This window comes from Schistocerca piceifrons, chromosome X (assembly GCF_021461385.2).
Source record: "Schistocerca piceifrons isolate TAMUIC-IGC-003096 chromosome X, iqSchPice1.1, whole genome shotgun sequence".
Classification (NCBI taxonomy): Eukaryota; Metazoa; Arthropoda; class Insecta; order Orthoptera; family Acrididae; genus Schistocerca; species Schistocerca piceifrons.
In genome coordinates this window covers 121,542,318-121,561,067 of record NC_060149.1, presented here as the reverse complement: position 1 = coordinate 121,561,067, position 18,750 = coordinate 121,542,318, and the positions used below count along the sequence as shown (strand labels likewise).

The 18,750-nt window shown below is 42.8% G+C and overlaps 1 protein-coding gene across 2 annotated transcripts in view; it reads left to right on the top strand.

Moving 5' to 3' along the window:
* Nucleotides 1–18,750, top strand: part of LOC124721690 (MAM and LDL-receptor class A domain-containing protein 1-like) — a 1,116,850-nt gene that overhangs the window by 700,278 nt on the left and 397,822 nt on the right. For both annotated transcript variants that reach the window (XM_047246770.1, XM_047246769.1), the window contains exons 5-6: nucleotides 2,431–2,568; nucleotides 18,160–18,296. In XM_047246770.1, coding sequence (XP_047102726.1) covers nucleotides 2,431–2,568; nucleotides 18,160–18,296 — 275 coding nt within the window. The remainder of the gene's footprint in view (nucleotides 1–2,430; nucleotides 2,569–18,159; nucleotides 18,297–18,750) is intronic.

Here is an 18,750-nt window from a genome sequence, read left to right as displayed (position 1 = left end):
CGACATGAATCCCATTGAACATTTGTAGGACATTATAGAGAGGTCAGTTCGTGCACATCACCCTGCACCGGCAACAGTGTCGCAGTTATGGACTACTATAGAGACAGTATGGCTCAGTATATCTGCAGGGACTTCCAACGACTTGTTGAGTCGATGCCATATCGAGTTGCTGTATTACGCTGGTCAGAAGGTGGTCCCACACGATACTGTAGGACCTTTGCCACCTCATTTTTACTTGTACACGCACCATCCATCATATGCTGCAGCACTTTTGTTCTTTTTTTGCGAGAAATTATTGACAGGTGACGAAGCACATCTCTTGGACGTGCAGCGAGTAACAGTCCTCGTATTTCTGGTACTGCCTGTACAAGATCCAGATAGCCTTGTCCTGTAACTTTGCTAAGCGGCCGCAGATATCTTTTACACAACGTTATACACTTCTCCAGACAATGGATTTTGCTGACGCCGGAAGGTTGCCAGTACTGTTGATCTATTAGAAGACGCTTTGCAGGTATTCAAGTGAAGTAACAGGGTACAGGGACAACCCTCTGCCAGGCACTTAAATGCGATTTTCAGAGTATCAATGTAGATGTAGATGTATGTCAGGCACTACACTCTGCAAAACCTACAGATTTATTTTGAATAGCTACAACCTGTGTAATATTTTGTCATACCATGCTATCTCCTGATTTCTCCATACGATTGTAGGTCCCTGCTTCCAGTTTCAGGTAACCTTCGTTTTTTCCTTCTACACATTTTCTAACCTTTGGTCGGTGCAAGGACCTTGCATTTCGATATGAACTTCTGAAATAATAACAATAATATACGATAACCCAAAAAGCGACATCAAGAAAATTAAAACAATTACGATTTGCTTACGCTCTGGTTACTTCATTTTCAGTGTGTTGCGCTGAACTGTCCGCGTAGGGCTGCATTATCAGGCCACACACGAGCGGATATTAGGGGCGGGCCATGGATATTTCTGACGGATTCTAGAACACCTGCACTCTCCTCCAGTGCGTTAAAAGAAACATGACATTAAGGCTGTCAACTGCAATTCTCGGAAGAGGCGATCCGGCCTCATTAGATGGACGCACTTGTGCGGATTGCTGCAGTAAGCGGACAGGCCACATTCAGAAAGTCCATGAGTTTCCTGCGGTTTTCTCTTGTCAGCTAGTTCTAGTTGCTTCCAGTACGGCGAAGGAGTGGACCATTCACCACATCGAAAAACTTACAAAATTGTTTCATAAAAGACCTTCATTGTGGAATATGATTAATGAACATTACACGAAGAAGAATATAAAAAGTAGGGTGTACGAAGAGATTTTTGAAACATTTCTAGACGATATTCCAACTGTGGACCAATGTGTAATATAAACTTAGTTAAAAAATTTGAGATCAAGTTTCATAAAAGAGCTCAGAAAGTTGGAGGCTTTAGAAAGAAGCGGAAAGAGAAAATGATGAATTGTATAAACCAATAATAATTTGCTAGTGTTATGTTCAGTATTGTATTACGCATTACTGTGTTTCATCCATTGTTTTTCATTACGAGTCATTTTCCTTTACAAAGGATCAAGAACACCTTGTTCCTAGCACATCAAACTTTCACGACTCTCGAAGGAGTGCAGAGTACTCGGAAATCAAATCCTCTCGTATGTGGGCAGTCCTTCTTGCCTTACCAGCGCGGTCCATTTTCCTCTTGCACCGAGCCCTGTTGACTCTCGGGCTCAGCCGGATACCCGAAGGAGCCACGAACCTCGACGCCGCATCGCGTGTCGCGCTCTACGTTGCCGGTACATCTGAGCTGGACTACATGCGGTACGCGCAACAGAACGAAGCGGTCAGCCGCAGGCGGGCTCGGCGGGGTGAATGTGACGCGATGCACGGCTCCCGCTCTGTCCATTATCCAGCTCATCTTCACGAAACGGTTCACGTCTCTCAACCACGTTCTAGAATTAAAACTGCCATAGTTTTAAAAAAATTAAGTCGTTTCTTTCGATACTTTGCCGTTTTGGTATTGTCTTCTCATGGTTTACCTTTCTGGCAAAGTAATTCTTACGTACAATGTTTTGAAAAGCTGTCTTACATTGCACAAGTTCGAAAAGTCGAGTACTTATTAAATAGGAGTTTCGTATTAATATTATTTCATTAGTGCATTTTTGACTGATTAATGTTTCTTTGCAATCTGTTAATACTCATTTATCGTCACTTAATAGATTTAGTAAGAAAGCGCCATTTCACAATGTAATTCCTCTGTATCAGCTACTGGAGACTTATTTTGTATGAACTGGGAACTAGCACTCAGAATCATCTGAAAGATTTTTCCCTTCAATCTCTCTTTATTTAACCACATTTTACGTTTCCATAGAGATATGTTTCTACTTCTGACGTCAGTGAGGAAATTTACATTGTTTTCATTTGAATTTTCAGGTCATTATATGTACATCGAGTCCTCGAGCCCACGAAAAGAAAATGATTTCGCCAGATTGTACTCGCCTGTGTATGGCAAGGAATTTGCAGATGACGGATGCTTCATGTTCTGGTACAACATGTATGGAACAACGATAGGTATGTACTTTTGAGGTATCTAGTGCACAAAACGTTCTGCTGTTCTACTAACCTTTACTGAGCAAGACACCCAAAATTTGTACGTAATATTGTTGTTATAAATACCTAGGTTTATACAAATATTTCAGGCGTTACCGAGCGTAACAAAATCTACAATTATCTTACGAAGGAAGAAGGAAGGTTAGAGTTTAACGTGCAGCCAACGCAACAGTCATTAGAGACAGAGGTTAAGCTCGGATTGGACAATGCTGGGGAAGGAAATCGTCTTTACCTTTATCGGTTAATCAGGCATCTAAATTTTAGAATTGTCCAAATGAAAATACCGAGTGATCAAAAAGTCAGTATAAATTTGAAAACTTAATAAACCACGGAATAATGTAGATAGAAAGGTAAAAATTGACACACATATTTAGAATGACGTGGGGTTTTATTAGAACAAAAAAAAACGAAGTACACAAAATGTCCGACAGATGGCGCTGGGCAGCAAAACGTCAGTGACTGCGCATGACAATCGTGTATAAAAGGAGCTGTAAAGAGAGAGAATCAAATGCGCCAGCAGTCGCAGCGTGTTGACGTTACCTGAAAAGGCGCTTTTAGTGAAGCTGTATTATCAGAATTGGGAATGTGCTAGTTCAGCGTTCCGATCCTATCGCCATAGGAAGGGTAAAAGTCCGTTGACAAATGCAGCTGTGGCGAGAATGATTTCGAAGTTCGAAGACACGGGTTGTTTAGACGTTAGACCCCGTAGTGGCCGACCGAGCACAAGGCGTAATGCTGCTGAGACAGTTCAGGAAGAAATGGAGACTGTAGAGGGTTCGTCTATGCACGGGGAAGTCAGCCCTTGTGCAGTCGCGCGTCGCGCCAGCATTCCATACACTACTGTTTGGTTGGCACTGAGGTGTACCCTACGATGCTATCCGTACTAAATCCATCGGTATTATGAACTGTTACCTGGCGATTTAGTGAAGCGGAGGGCATTTGCGGTGTGGGCGCTTCAAAAGTTGGCGGAAGATGACGATTGGTTGAGTAACGTGTTGTGGACTGACGAAGCTCATTTCATGCTCCGAGGGTCTGTCAACGCCCACAACTGCAGAATTTGGGCTACCGAAAATCCTAGAACTGTCGTGGAAACTCCATTGCACGACGAGAAAGTCACGATAAGGGTTGGATTTACCACATCTACCGTTATTGGGCCTTTTTTCTTTGAGGAAATGCGTGATTCTGGTTTTGTAACTGCTACCGTGACGAGTGAGAGGTACACCGATATGTTACAGAATCGCATCATCCCCAGCCTGGCTGATAAACACCTGCTGGAACGTACGATGTTTATGCAGGATGCCGCTCCACCCCATATTGCTAGACGCGTGAAAGATCTCTTGCGCGCGTCGTTTGGTGATGATCGACCGACATCTCTAGGGATGCTGAAAGACAACATCCGACGCCATTGCCTCACCATAATTTCGGACATGCTTTACAATGCTGCCCACAACATTGTTCCTCGACTACATCTATTGTTCAGGAATGATGGTGGACATATTGAGCATTTCCTGTAAAGAACATCATCTTCGCTTTCTCTTACTTTGTTATGCTAATTATTGCTATTCTGATCAGATGTAGCACCATCTGTCGGACATTTTTTTAACTTCTGTATTTTTGGTTCTAATAAAACCCCATGTCATTCCAAGCATGTGTGTCAATTTGTACCTCTCTATCTACATTATTCCGTCAATTATTCAGTTTTCAAATTTATACTGACTTTTTGATCACCCGGTACTTTTCAATGTAACACGATATTTAAGAGTGCTACATTGATTAGACATAGGTAGATCAATTTGTAGTTTTGCTCTACATAGGTTCAACTCATGTTGGTACCAAATCGCATCAGTTCAGTGACCCACTGCCTCTCCTGTGCTTATGTTCGTTTCGATGCACAGAGGGCAAGTGCTCTAACTATAGTTTATACGAGTATGCAATCGTATTGCAGCCATCACTACATATCAGTGCACCTCTCCTTTTGAGTTACATTTCTCCTCTCAGTCATTTCGGAGCTAATGAAACAAATAAACAAATTGAAAACAATTATTAGATGTGGATTTCACAGAATTGTAGCTATCGACAAAATAATTGGATTGAAGTGTCATCTGATTAATATTTTTCGGTTCGATAAAATAATTTTGGATAATTTTGGGCCGCGTCATTGTAAAGTACGAAAACAACTAAATTGTCGACGTTTCGATCCACTTGCTGGGGTCCACTTCAGGGTTGTTTTTAGTCTGCCGTTATAAAGCTATTTTACGTAATGAGCATTTGATAGGCAAACTCTGGAGGTTAGTTAAGTGGTGATAGATTTGTTACATTTATTGAGGAAGACATGGTAATTTATGTTAATTTCACTTATTAACTACAAAAATTTTCAGTTGTGTATAGCATAAATAATTAATATAAATGAAAAAGTATAGGTGCACAAGCTGCAGGAAAATACTCAAAGTACATTACAATTCCTTCGATTCCCGCAAAACGTTCTAGCTACATGACATCTCAATTGACTGCAGTTATCTTTTCCAAAATTTACTCTGATCAATAGCCTTCCCATCCCAAATAAAAGAAAAACATATACTCTGTGACAGAAAGAAGAAGAAAAAACGGCTCACCACGAACAAATTATCCGAATGAGACGGAAATCGGTAGACGTAATGCACATGTACAGGGAAACATATAATTACAGTTTCAGAAAAACTGGATGATTTATTCAAGAGCAAGAGGTCACAAACTGAGCAAGTTAATAACTTGTTGCTCCACCTCTGACCCTTACGCAAGCAGTTATACGGCTTGGCACTGATTGATGATGGTTCTCAATCTTCCACCATAATCGAGTCCATCAACATGAGGTGCAAATATGAGGTAGCCAAGGAGGTGGAAATGTGGGTTCTACTTTGCCAAGACTGCTTGGTAGCTACTACAGGAAAACACAATTAATTAGCAGGAGTACGAAATAAGAAACTATTTATCACTTAACTTTGCTGTAGTCCATGATCAGTTGGTTGACAATTATAGAAGACGCGACTAGACTAAGCGCCTGTAGAATGACATAATTTACAAGTCACAAATGTTGCAGTGACGAATTAATCTCTCGTAATCTTGAATGTCGAATCTGGTGAATTTAAAGACTAACTTGGAACGGAGCTACAAAGACTCGATGGCAGCAATGAGTGAGCTGCAGACGATGACTAACATCGGCGCTGGCTGAGCACTGAGCGCGGCTACGAACTGTGGACTGGCGCAACTGCACTACTCTCCTGCTGCACATGAAGTGGCCTAGCGGCGCCTCGCAGCGAGCATAAGTACTGCGACTGTCTGTGTACTCTTTCGCTAACACAGCCGTTTTCTGTTCCGTTTATCGAGAGAATAGCATCCGGCGGATCGATCTCTCAGGCGGCGGTGTGGTCGTATGACTTAGGACATCCGAATTGACAGAGTTGTTGGGTGTCGTAATGAGGGATATCGTGCCAAATTCTGTCCAATTGTCTCTTCCTTGATCGTTAAAATCCCGAGCTGGTTTGCAGGACGCTGTCCGTAATGCTCCAAACTTAATCAACTGTGGAGAAATCCGCTGACATTGATGGTCAAGGCAGGGTTTGGCAAGCACGAAGACAATCAGCAAATGCGAACGGGCAATATCTTGCTGAAATGTAAGCTCAGGTTGGCTTACCGTGAAGGACAAAAAAATAGAGCGTAGAATGTCATAGATCTACCTGCATGCTGTAGGGATCCCGCGGCTGACAACCAAAGTGGTCCTGCTATAAAATGAAATGGCACCCTGCACCATCACCCCTGGCTGTAGGGCCGTACAGCGGACGATATTCAGGTTGGCATTCCACCGCTGTTCGGGGCATCACCAGACACTTCTTCCCCATGGAATCTCATTGAATAGAGTAGAATTGCCTTCAGTGATAAGTCCCGCTTCGAATTGTACCCCGATGACCAGGGAAAACATGTTTGGAGACGCTCCGGACAGTGGAGGGATATCAATCTGACTGTTGTCCGCCCTATGCCCCGACCACCAGAAGTGATGGTGTCTGGTGCCATTTATTTTCATAGCAGGACCCCTTTGCTCGTTATCCACGGCACCCTCACAGCCAGCTGTACGTCGATGGCGTTCTACACCCACTTTTGTTGCACCTCATGGCAAAATATTCTGGGCTGATCTTTCATCGAGTAATGTTCGCCAGAACACGGCCGGAGTTCCTGCTGCTGCTTGTCTTCGTGCTTGGCAAACCCTACCTTGGCCAACAGGGTCACTGGACCTCTCCCCAGTCGAGAAGATTTGGAGCATCATGGGCAGTGTCTTCCAGTCAGCACGGGATTTTGAAGATATGTCACGCCAGTTGGATATAATTTAGCACGGTATCCCTCAGGAAGACATCCAACAGCTCTGTCAATCAATGCCAAGGCAAATAGCTGCTTGCATGAGGGCCAGAGATGGACCAACGCGTTATTGATTTGCTCAGTTTGTGAATCGCTTTCTCTTGAATAAATCATCCAATTTTTCTGAAATTGTAATCGTTTGTTTCTCTGTACATGTAAATTACATGTTGCGACTTCCGTTCCATTCGAATAATTCCTCTGTGTTGTGTCAGTTGTTTTTCTTCTTAGATATTATGTCCTCACTGTCTCTAAGTACCTGAGTGCCATTTTCCTGAATGTTAGTTCAAATGGTTCAAATGGCTCTGAGCACTATGGGACTTAACAGCTATGGTCATCAGTCCCCTAGAACTGACAACTACTTAAACCTAACTAACCTAAGGACAGCACACAACACCCATCCATCACGAGGCAGAGAAAATCCCTGACCCCGCCGGGAATCGAACCCGGGAACCCGGGCGTGGGAAGCGAGAACGCTACCGCACGACCACGAGATGCGGGCTGAATGTTAATTATTACTCTGAGACAAACATGGCAGTCTAAAATTTATGGGAGGCCTTCAGGCATAGCATTACTAAGTGGTGAAAGGTCTGTAAGCAACATCGCTTCTTACATGTTGTAGATAGTACGCCCTGCATAAGGGATCATCCCTTAGGACGGCATCCAACTGCATGACAACGGTTAGGTCAATTTGGGCACGGGGCGTAACAGCAGTGACCCCCACTGTTAGCCATCTGTACACGGAGACTGGTGTCTTGTGCGATGCCTGAGCAGTGGATGAAGTATCACAAATCAGGCTGAGCAGAAAAGTATCGTACACCATAGTATCACTCTCTTTCCTCACTCCTCTAACTCTCTGTAGAATTTGCTCTAATGTCAACAACTCAAATTCTTCGTCTTACCTTATTTGATCGCAACTTTTATTGCTCACGCAAAAGTCCTTATTTCCCTTCCTAAAAAGCATTAAGTCGTCAAGAATTTTCCTTTCGAAAAGGCAGTCTGGAAAAGACTGAAATTAGTTTAGTGCCTCCATCGTACGTTACCGTTGAAAAGTAGACCAACAACAAACATTGGATTAGTAGTTCGAAATCTCAGTTACAATAACGTTCTGGAAGTCGCCTGTAGTATCATAGTCTGATGGGTCCCTCCGCTTTCTTTACATATGTCTCCAAATGGCTTAGGGTCTCTCATTCACACACAGCAAACATTATACAAGATGAAGTTTTCGGAAAATTGGAAAATTTTGAAATTTGTGGTAAGATCTTATGGGACCAAACTACTTAGGTCATCGGTCCCTTAGCCTACACACTACTTAACTGAACGTAAACTAACTTACGCTATGGACAACACGCACAGCCATGCCCGAGGGAGGACTCGAACCTTCGACGGGGGGAACTGCACGGGCCGTGACAAGGCGCCTCAGAGAGCGTGACTACCCCGCGCGGCTGAAGTTTTCGCTCTGCAGCGAGTGTGCGCTGATATGAAACTTCCTGACAGATTAAAAACTGTGTGCCGGACCGAGACTCGAACTCTGGACCTTTGACTTTCGCGGGAAAGTGCTCTACAGGCTGAGCTACGCAAGAACGACTCACGACAGCCCTGTAGAACGCCTTCCCTCGAAACGTAAAGGTCTCGAGTTGGAGTCTCGGTCCGGCACACAGTTTTAATCTGCCAGGAAGTTTCGTTATACAGGATATTGGTGTGTCATCTAAATAATAACACAGACATTATAAATATGTCCAATTATTTAAGATGTGTACAGGAAAACCTATGACACTTGAAATTAGTAGAAATTCGGACAGTATGTAAATCCCGATTAAGAAACAACTTCAAAGAGAAGTCATTGCTATTATTTTCACCAAATACACATTTTATCGTGGTTAATGATAGTGAAACTCTACTTCTTGTGACTGGAGGGACTACAGAATTACCGTTAAATTACTGCTCTGAAACCAAATTGCAGTGTCTTCCCTTTTATTCATTCTTAACTAGGCTTTTTTTTTTTTTAACGTCTTATCGAAATGAGTCCTCAATTTGGAATGCTATAGACAACAGAGAAACAAGAAAATGAAAATATTTTTTTCTTAGTATGTATTGTCACTGTTTATATGTAATGACAAACGAAGTCGGAAAAGCAGTTCCCATATCGCTGTATGGCTAGATATTGCATAAGCCATCCTCATAAAACAGAATTAAGTTAACTTTGATTTCTTTATTTGATAATAGAGTCTAGGAAAGAGGACTGTTGACTGTACAAACATGGATTTTTCAGTATTTTATGTTACAGTAAAGTCAATAATGTTAATACAGCTCTGAATTTTACAGATGGCTTCAAGGAAACGTAATTCCATTATAATAAGGCGAACTTAAGTCTTAAATTGAATTCGTTCGTTTCTTGTTTCAGAGAAAGAATGAAATGTCAGATTTTTCTTCAAAGTTTCATTGTGATACTTCTGAACAGCAAGTGGTCATAGCATGCAAAACCACCTCATGGCTACGGGTTACAGATACGCCGATGAATCAAATCATCATGAGAAACGCAATAAGGTGACAAAAGTCATGGGATAGTAATATGCACATATACAGATGACGGCAGTGTCGTGTCCACAACGTATATAAGGGCAGTGCGTTAGCGGAGCCGGCCGCGGTGGCCGAGCGGTTCTAGGCGCTTCAGTCTGGAACCGCGCGACTGCTACGGTCGCAGGTGCGAGTCCTTCCTCGGGCATGGATGTGTGTGATGTCCTTAGGTTAGTTACGTTTAAGTAGTTCTAAGTTCAAATGGTTCAAATGGCTCTGAGCACTACGGGACTTAACATCTGTGGTCATCAGTCCCCTAGAACTTAGAACTACTTAAACCTACCTAACCTAAGGACATCACACACATCCATGCCCAAGGCAGGATTCGAACGTGCGACCGTAGCAGTCGCGCGGTTCCGGACTGCGCGCCTAGAACCAGTTCTAAGTTATAGGGGACTGATGACCTCAGTTGTTAAGTCCCATAGTGCTCAGAGCCATTTGAACTATTAGCGGAGCTGTCACCTGTACTCGTGTGATTCACGTGAAAATGCTCCCGACGTGATTATGGCCGTACGATTGGAATTAACAGACTTTGAAAGAGGAATGGTAGTTGAGGCTAGACACACGGGAATTGGCGGAGGCGTGACACGGTAAAGAAGGAAATGAAGTGGAGACAAATGTATCAGTCTAACGATGATACGGACCGCAAATGGGGAACGCACCATCATATATGACTTTGACGAAGAGCAGATTGTGATGGCTGGCCGCCTGGGAACGAGCTCCTCGGAAACGACGAAGCCGGTCGACTGTTCGCGTGACCCTGGCCTGGGCATCTGTTGATAGTGGTGCCTGCAGTACGACTACGAGTGGTTGATTAGGTGTTGGACCTCTACGCCTTATCACAGGGTATAAGGTTCCGAGGTTTTCTCATTCTGTAAGGCTGGATAGACGGTGATTTGAGCGAGATTTGGCGACATAGTACAATGATGGTGCAGACACAGGAGTGTCAGATCGCACCGTTTAGCGCGCATGGTTGAAGATGGGGCTCCGCAGCATCCGACTCCAACATGTACCCATGTTCTCCCAACTACATCGACAATTACCCTCTAAGACAGGCAACAAATGCACCACTAAGGAATTATGCGAATGGGATGAGAATCTATAGTTGTGATGCGCATATATAGACAAACAAATGGTTACAGTTTTAGAAAAATTAGACGATTTATTCAAGACAAAGAGCTTCACAAATTGATCAAGTCAATAACGCGTTGGTCCACCTCTGACCCTTACGCAAGCAGTTATTCGGCTTGGCATTGATTGATAGATCATTTATTCGTCTGTATATGTGCCTGACATTACCGATTTCCGTCCCATTCCGATGATTCCTTCGTGGTACCCCGGTTTTTTCCGAATATATGATTGCAGTGGATCATTGGGAACACTTTTCCTGGTTGGATGAAACACGTTTCTCGTTTCATCAGACCGATGGTCGCGGCCGGATGCGCCGTCATCCAGCCGAACTCTTTCTCGAAACCTGCACCACGCCACGGACACAGGTCTGTGGGGGCAGTATTACGCTGTGGGGGACATATTCCTTGGTGTCCACGGGACCTGTGGCAGTAGTTGAAGCGACCGTGATAGCTATGGACAACTTGAACGTTATTGAGGTCCATGTGGTTCCCTTCATGTTTGATGTCTTCCTCGAGTGCAACTTGCAGCAGTATAACTGTGCGTGTCACAATGTCTGATCGTGTTAAAATGGGTTCATAATCATAACAACAATCTCATATTGATTTTTTTTGGCCATGAAAATTGTGTGATCTGAACCTGATGGAACAAAACTTGGACAATATTGGAAGTTAGCTCTACGCCAAAAAATCACCGTCCTATAATTTATGCGAAAGGCATAGTCATTTTGTGCAGCATAGCTCTAGAAATCTACCATGGATTTTTCGAATTCTTGCTACGCAAAATCTCTGCTGTTTTACGTTACAAAGGTGGACCCACTCGATATTAAGCATGCGGTCATAGTGTTTTGGCTCATAAGTGTATGTACTCCCACAGACATCACGTCTCAGTCTAGTTTAGCATGGTCATACCAACAAATTGGACTGAGGAGAAGGGTGTCGTGGACTAGTCGATGATAAGGTACGAGCATTTCGGGAAGCCCTTGAGGCGAAGCATCCCGCTTGTCAGCAGGGCATTGTTCAAGCAGAAATTCCTGTGTGTGTGATTACATGGGTTCAGGCCATTGAGGCGTCGCCCATCATCTCTCAACAGTGAATGACACTGGAGCGTACTGCTCGATCGTAGACTTCCGTTAGTTCGCCAACAGCATCCGTCAGACTGTCTGTTCCTCCTGCAAGTGGAAAATACACCGCTCCATGTTTCTGAATTGTGTGCAGATGGTTCAGGGAACGTTCGACGAACGTAAGGGTGATATTTTCGTTCCATAGTTCACATGAAAGCCATCGAGAATGGTGCGCACATCTTGGGCCCAACTGTACCTCATTTCCGCGAGTCGCGCTCCGCGGCTGAGCGGTCATGGATCAAGATGGGTCCCTCATATTGTTGGTGCCTCATAAAGCCCACATTCCGATGTTTTCCCGGTATCATCATAGCGAATTTAGGTGTTACACGCTCTTAAGCAGGTGTATATAATTTCGCTCCACATGTCTATGTTGAAAACCATTAGAGAAATTACAGAAGTAAGAATACCAATTCGGAAAATTGTATTATTTCTCCATACATTACCACTATTTATTGAAGCATTTGTCCCAACGTTACGCAACCATATGAAAATCAGCGTTATATATTTCTTTTGACTACAGTTGCTACGTCGGGAAAATTTTAATTCAAAATAATATATTTAAGGAAGTAGTACAGTTGAAAGCTGATTGCAGACAGTCGTAATTGAACAGGAATGCTTCATAGGTGCCTCCTTCAAATCTTCATTCGTTATGCTGTTAGCTTAAGGACACACATTGTCATTCAACAGTAAGACAACTTTCGTGAAGAGCCCTCCATACGTATGAGTATGTTAAACAGTTTTGTGAATTTTCTTCAAAATGTCACAAAACGATTTGGCATCCGTAGTTTGCTGTTTTATATGGAATTTGTTGAGTGGTATGTCTCCGTTATCCTATAACACCGTGGGCGTTACTTTTCTGGCGGACTATATTACTTTAAACTTTTCGCAGGTGTCCTACGTTTCCCCTGTACTGCCGGACACTTTCTCTTGGGAAAGGAATGGTTAGCTGAAAACTCGCCACCTATGATAATTCGAGCTAGCATGTCACTCCCATCACCGCGGTAGTGATTGCTATTCTGTTACACTACACCTATTCTTTGAATTTTGTATTGCGGTACAGCATGCGTGGCACCTATGGTGCACATTATTAGCGATAATCTATATTGTCCCACGACGCATGAACAACCAATAGCAACGGCTGTAGCGTCACCAGTTATGTAATTCCTCAACATACCTTTTAACTCCATTACACATTCGCCTCTGTGACACTTAACGTTGATTTACAGGGGCAGTATTCGGCTAGGAAAGACCCGCCAGGGTAGCTGAGAACGCTAACGCGCTGCTTCCTGGACTCGGGTAGGCGCGCCGGTCCCGGATCGAATCCGCCCGGCGGATTAATGACACGGCAGGTGTGCCGGCCAGCCTGGATGTGGTTTTTAGGCGGTTTTCCACATCCTACTAGGTGAATACCGGGCTGGTTCCCACGTCCCGCCTCAGTTACACGACTCGCAAACATTTGCAGCACATTCACACTATTTCACGATTTACTCTGGACGCAGGCAGTTGGGGTTCACTAATTCCGTCCCAGGGGGTATAGGGTGGTGGCAGGAAGGGCATCCGGCCACTCCTTAAACTTAACCATGCCGACTCCGTACCTAACCCCGCCGACCCTGCGCACAATGCGGGATAAAGGCAGTAGCAAAAGGAAAGAAACAAGATTCGTCTAGGAAAGAGGTAGTCAATATTTTTTTTACCTACCACCCACTTTTGTGTCATTGTTAGTAGTAAAATTTTATAATCGTCTTCTGGTTCCACAATAGTGGTGATTTTTTTAAAGTAGGGAAGGAACTGCGCACTTTATAAAATTTACTAAGCAAAGTTACAGCAAGTTAAAGAATATAAGAATAACTCCTTACCAAATACTTTATGTCAATATTTTATGAAAATCTAACGTGAATATTTTTGAAGCTCCTACCGTCTGCCGTCCACCACGAAAGTTGGAACGCCCACTATTGGGCGATAGGGATCACGTTGGCTACCACTGATCTAGGATATGAATCTTCCCTGCAGCTAAATAAAACAAAATGCATACACTGCAAGCACTTTCTTATAAATATGCTATGATCCCGCGCCATTCTCGTACAACAATTGCACAACAGAGCGTTACTCGAGAATTATACACTCTGTGAGACGACCGCCTAGGGTCTGCTGTATAATTAACTATTTCGTGTAGAATGAATGGAATAGTAGGCAGTAAGGATGGAAAGTTTAAAGCCCGGTCGACAGTGAGGTCATTAGAGGCGGAACACAGTCTTGAAATGAGAGTTTGACACAAAATCGGCTGTTCCCTATCAAAGGAACCATGCAGGAATTCGTCTTTATAACAGCAAAGCTGCCCCTCCCCCCACACCACCTCCCGCCGTAGTACCGTGATACGCGAAGAGAATGGCGGGGAACATTTTAAATCGAACCTGGATCAATGGCAAGGAGTGCTCTGTACTGGGGAGTGCAGGATTTGCCCAACACATGATAATTTTCGTAGAACATTGGCGGGCATGTTCCAATCCAGATCTCAGATATGCACATCCACAGGTTAAGTATGGAGGTTAGTAACGTTGTGGACTAGTGTCATGTACAAACTTCAGCTACCTCTCAGCGCTATTGAGGGTGATTTCAGGGCTGTGCAGTATCAAAGTATTTATTTATTTATGCATTTATTTTACCTGGCAAGATTAGGGCCTTCAGGCCCTCTCTTACACCTAACCAGGCATACTCAGATTCAACAAATTTCAGTTTCTACAGAACATTAAGGACATATAACATGTTATACAGTATTAATGTTAAAGAAAAAAATAGATATTATAAAAGTAGTACAATGATAATTATAACAATCAAAAAATAATTATAACAATCAAGAATAACAATAATAATAATAGTAATGACTATGTATATGAAAGTAAACATATTTTTCTTTTATGAATGTCAGTCCTATTTCTAGTTGGGAATTTTCTCGTTATATTCTTGCAGCTTGTGAGTTATTCTCATCAAGCAGTGACATAGGACGATAGAATGGGGTGAAAGAGATATAGAAGAGGTAGATAGGTTAGAGGAAGGGAAATAGAATGGTAAAATTCGAAGCTATGATGGAGAGGAGAAAGAAAGAGATGAAAGGGGCACAACAATGGTGGCTATACCGTCCCTAATATGTAAGTTTTGAGTTCCCTCTTGAATGTTGAGTGATTCTGGATAAGACGCAGATCACAGGGGAGCGCGTTCCATAGTCGTATGGCTGAGATGGAGAATGACACGGAGAAAGATTTTGTGTTATGTAAAGGTACAGCCAAGATGCTTGACGTATCCGATCTGGTATTGTGGTTGTGGAATGATGATAGGTGTTTAATGTGAGAAGATAAGTATTGGGGGCACCTGTGGCTAAGAAATCGGTGAAGTAAGCACATCGTGTGGAGATCGCGTGACTTATGTGGGTTTATCCAACCTAGCTGGGAGTATGAAGGACTAATATGATCATACAACCGTATATTGCATACGTATCTAACGCAAGCATTCATCTCTAGCTCGAGGCATCTCGAATTTTCTATTTGTGCCGTGATGAACTACATCACAGTAGTAAAGATTAGGCAAGACTAGTGTTTGGACTAATTTTTGTTTAACATGGGTTCGAAATATTTTTCTAAATTTTTGAATTGCGTGTAGGGAGGAGAGCGATTTCCGGCAAGCTGTGACTGTTTGTTCTTCCCAGTTTAGGAGTTCATCCAAGATTATTCCAAGGTCTTTTACTGTTTTTTTGGTATGGTAGTTGGGTACCATTGAGGAGTATTTGAGGGACTGTTTCGTGAAAGTACCGGCTGATTAACTTTGGATGAGATATAAGTATGACCTGGGATTCCTTGGGGTTTAGTTTCAGACCTAGGTTCTGTGCCCATCGAGAAATAGAGCAAAGATCTGCGTTCATACTCGCTACTGCGTCAGCAATGTTCTTGGGGCTTGCACTTATGTACAGTTGGATGTCGTCGGCATATAGATGGTAGTTGCAGGAGTGAATCACTGAAGAAATATCATTAATGTACAGTGAGAAGAGTAATGGACCAAGGACGGAGCCTTGGGGAACTCCAGAGCGCACGTTTTTCCATGATGACTTTTCCGACCCACAAATGACTTGTTGACTTCTGTTTTTGAGGTAGCTGTCGAACCAGTGTATTGCGCTGTTTGAGAAATTCAGCTGCTTCATTTTAGTTAGTAATATATCAAAGTCAACTGTGTCAAAAGCCTTGCTAAAGTCAAGCAGTGTTAGGATGGTAGCTTCACGTCTGTCCATAGCATGTTTAATGTCATCAGTTACTTTGATTAATGCAGTTGCTGTACTATGGTGCTTTCGAAAGCCTGACTGATATTTGTCGTGGATGTTATGAGTTTTGAGGTAATCCGTCAGCTGTTCATGGACGATGTATTCTAGGGCTTTAGATATTGCAGGTAGTATACTGATCGGCCTGTAGTCACCTGGCGACTTAGGGTTGTCAGTCTTGGGTATAGGTTGAATTAAACTTTGCTTCCACTCAGTAGGATATGTACTACTGACAAGAGACAGGTTGAAGATGTCTGTGATAACTGGAGTAATAGTGTCTACAACGCTCTTAATCATGCCAATGCTCACTCCATCATTTCCTACTGCCTCGGAAGAGATTCTCATAATTGCCTTGTGTACTGTGCCGGTAGTGACATGTTTTAGGAAAAACTTGTCTCTCGAGAGATTGATATCTTGGGGCTGGTAATTTGTCGCTGCGTGGCAGTTTACAGCTGTTGAGAAGAAATCGTTTAATTCTTCTGCAGACGCTTGATAAACAGCGTCAGATCTTCGCTTCCCTATACCGAAACTGCGCAGCTTTTTCCACAGTGCAGCAGGTTTTGATATGCCGCATACGACAGAGCGGGCATGTCTGATTTTGGTATTCCTCAGGCTTTGCTTGGTTCTATTTCGGAGTTTCCTATAAGCTTCGTACGCCTCGGGAGTTGGGTTGACAGTGCGTTGAGGAGCATGTTTATCATACAGTGCAATAATTTTGGGACATAATTCCCGAATTTTTCCGTCTAAAGTCGGTTCATTGCTTATATCATGCCAAGGGATGTCTGAGCAATCCTTTTGAAGAGCGTCATGGTTAACATTTTTTAGGTTTCTGTAGGTTACCAGGTGAAATTTTTCTTTGGTAGTATGCACTGAGTAATTTAAGAATATCACGTCATGAGCAGACAGTCCCGGAGCGGATGTCTGATTGGCGCGAATTATTTTATCTGGTCGCTTTGTTGCTATTATATCTATGAGTGTATGGCTGTGTGGCGTGTGATGAGTTGGGTCCAGTGGTGTTAAACTCATATCATTGGAGTGGAACAGTCTCCTTAGTTTTTCTGCAGAGGGAGATTTTAACTGTAAGACTTATTGTCCAGCCCTAATGTCAACATTTCGGCTATGTGCTCGTCTTTCAGAGTGATAATGCACGAGCACACGCCTTCGTCCAGGAAGCCACATCATCCAGAGCATTGCCTCTGCAGCTACTGAAAAGGATGAAGTTCCTCTGTAGGATCATTATGTCAGTCGGGCCTCTCCACAAATATCCCTCCGATGATGTTACTCCTACTGTACAGCCGTCTGTATCGTTGAGGCACACAATTCACATCACTGAATGGAAGGTAACTGTTCTTGGAGATCAGGCCTCTAGATATGAATATGTATGGCAGGTGATCGATGGTTTTAGATGAAGAGGCTATACTGAAATAAAGTGAATAGCTCCCAAGAAAGAGGAATACAGAACTGCACGATATCACAATCAATGACTGAAACAACAACATTTCAGATTTAGGAAAAGTGTTTCTGAAATCAGCTTAATTATTATAGACCAATGCTATGGATTCTCGTGGGACTAATTCAAGAACGCGCAAAGAAAGGTCAGAGGATCCAAAATAGAAACATTACGGCTGTCAGCACAGCCAGACAGTAAATTGCCACTGGGTCTTCGGGAAACTTTATACTCCACTGCTGCAAGCGAAATAGTTTTGTGTCCTGACAGAAGCTTTCAGCTCTCTTATTGGTTTTTCTTTAATTTCCAAAGAGATTAATTCGTGATATGGACAACCAGTTCGTACTATGAAGACAACAACAACAACAGGTAACAACGCGGAACGTCTTGCTTTTTACCCAGACCTCCAGTCATTAGTTTCTAAGCAGAAGGTGGTTTCATTATGCCAAAAATAGTCTGCTTTGTCTTGCTCTAGCTTCGTTACTAATAACTTTGTCGCTTCTTTAGTAGCTTGGTTAACAGTATCCTAAGGCTTTTGAGAATGATTTCTACAAATACAGATTAATGAGATATTACTTCTGTCTTTTGCAGGATCTCTTAAAATCTACGTGAAGCCCCAGAGTCGACCGTTTAAGGACTTGACGCCATCGTTCCTGAAATATGGGAACCAGGGCGCGCGGTGGATTCAAGGGATAATATCACTCACCTCAATCAATGATACGTTCCAGGTAAATTGTTACATTCATAATTTCATGCTGCTTCATTATCTGCTTTCATATTCTACCATCTCAAACTTAAATGACATGTCAAGCTACTGAAACAGTATTTATCGCCTCTCTCTCTCTCTCTCGTTCTTAACTGTAATTAGTGATATAGGTGTCATACCATCACTGAATCCGACACAAATCCAAGTTGTTACAAATATTTATAGTATAGACGCACAATTAAAATGTGTGTAGCTGAAGTGATTACGTATGTATTTTACCAGTTGAGAACATATGTTTCTGTCTATGCTCAAAATTCATATAAACCGAGGATACGAAAATCCTGTAAATAGTGCTTATCGTGTTAGACTCTGCGAAGTCCGTAATAGCTATAGTATCCTATTAATCAATTAGTAAGGAGAAGACCTACATTTAATTTAGTCGATATCGAACTCATTAGCGCCACATAATTATAGTC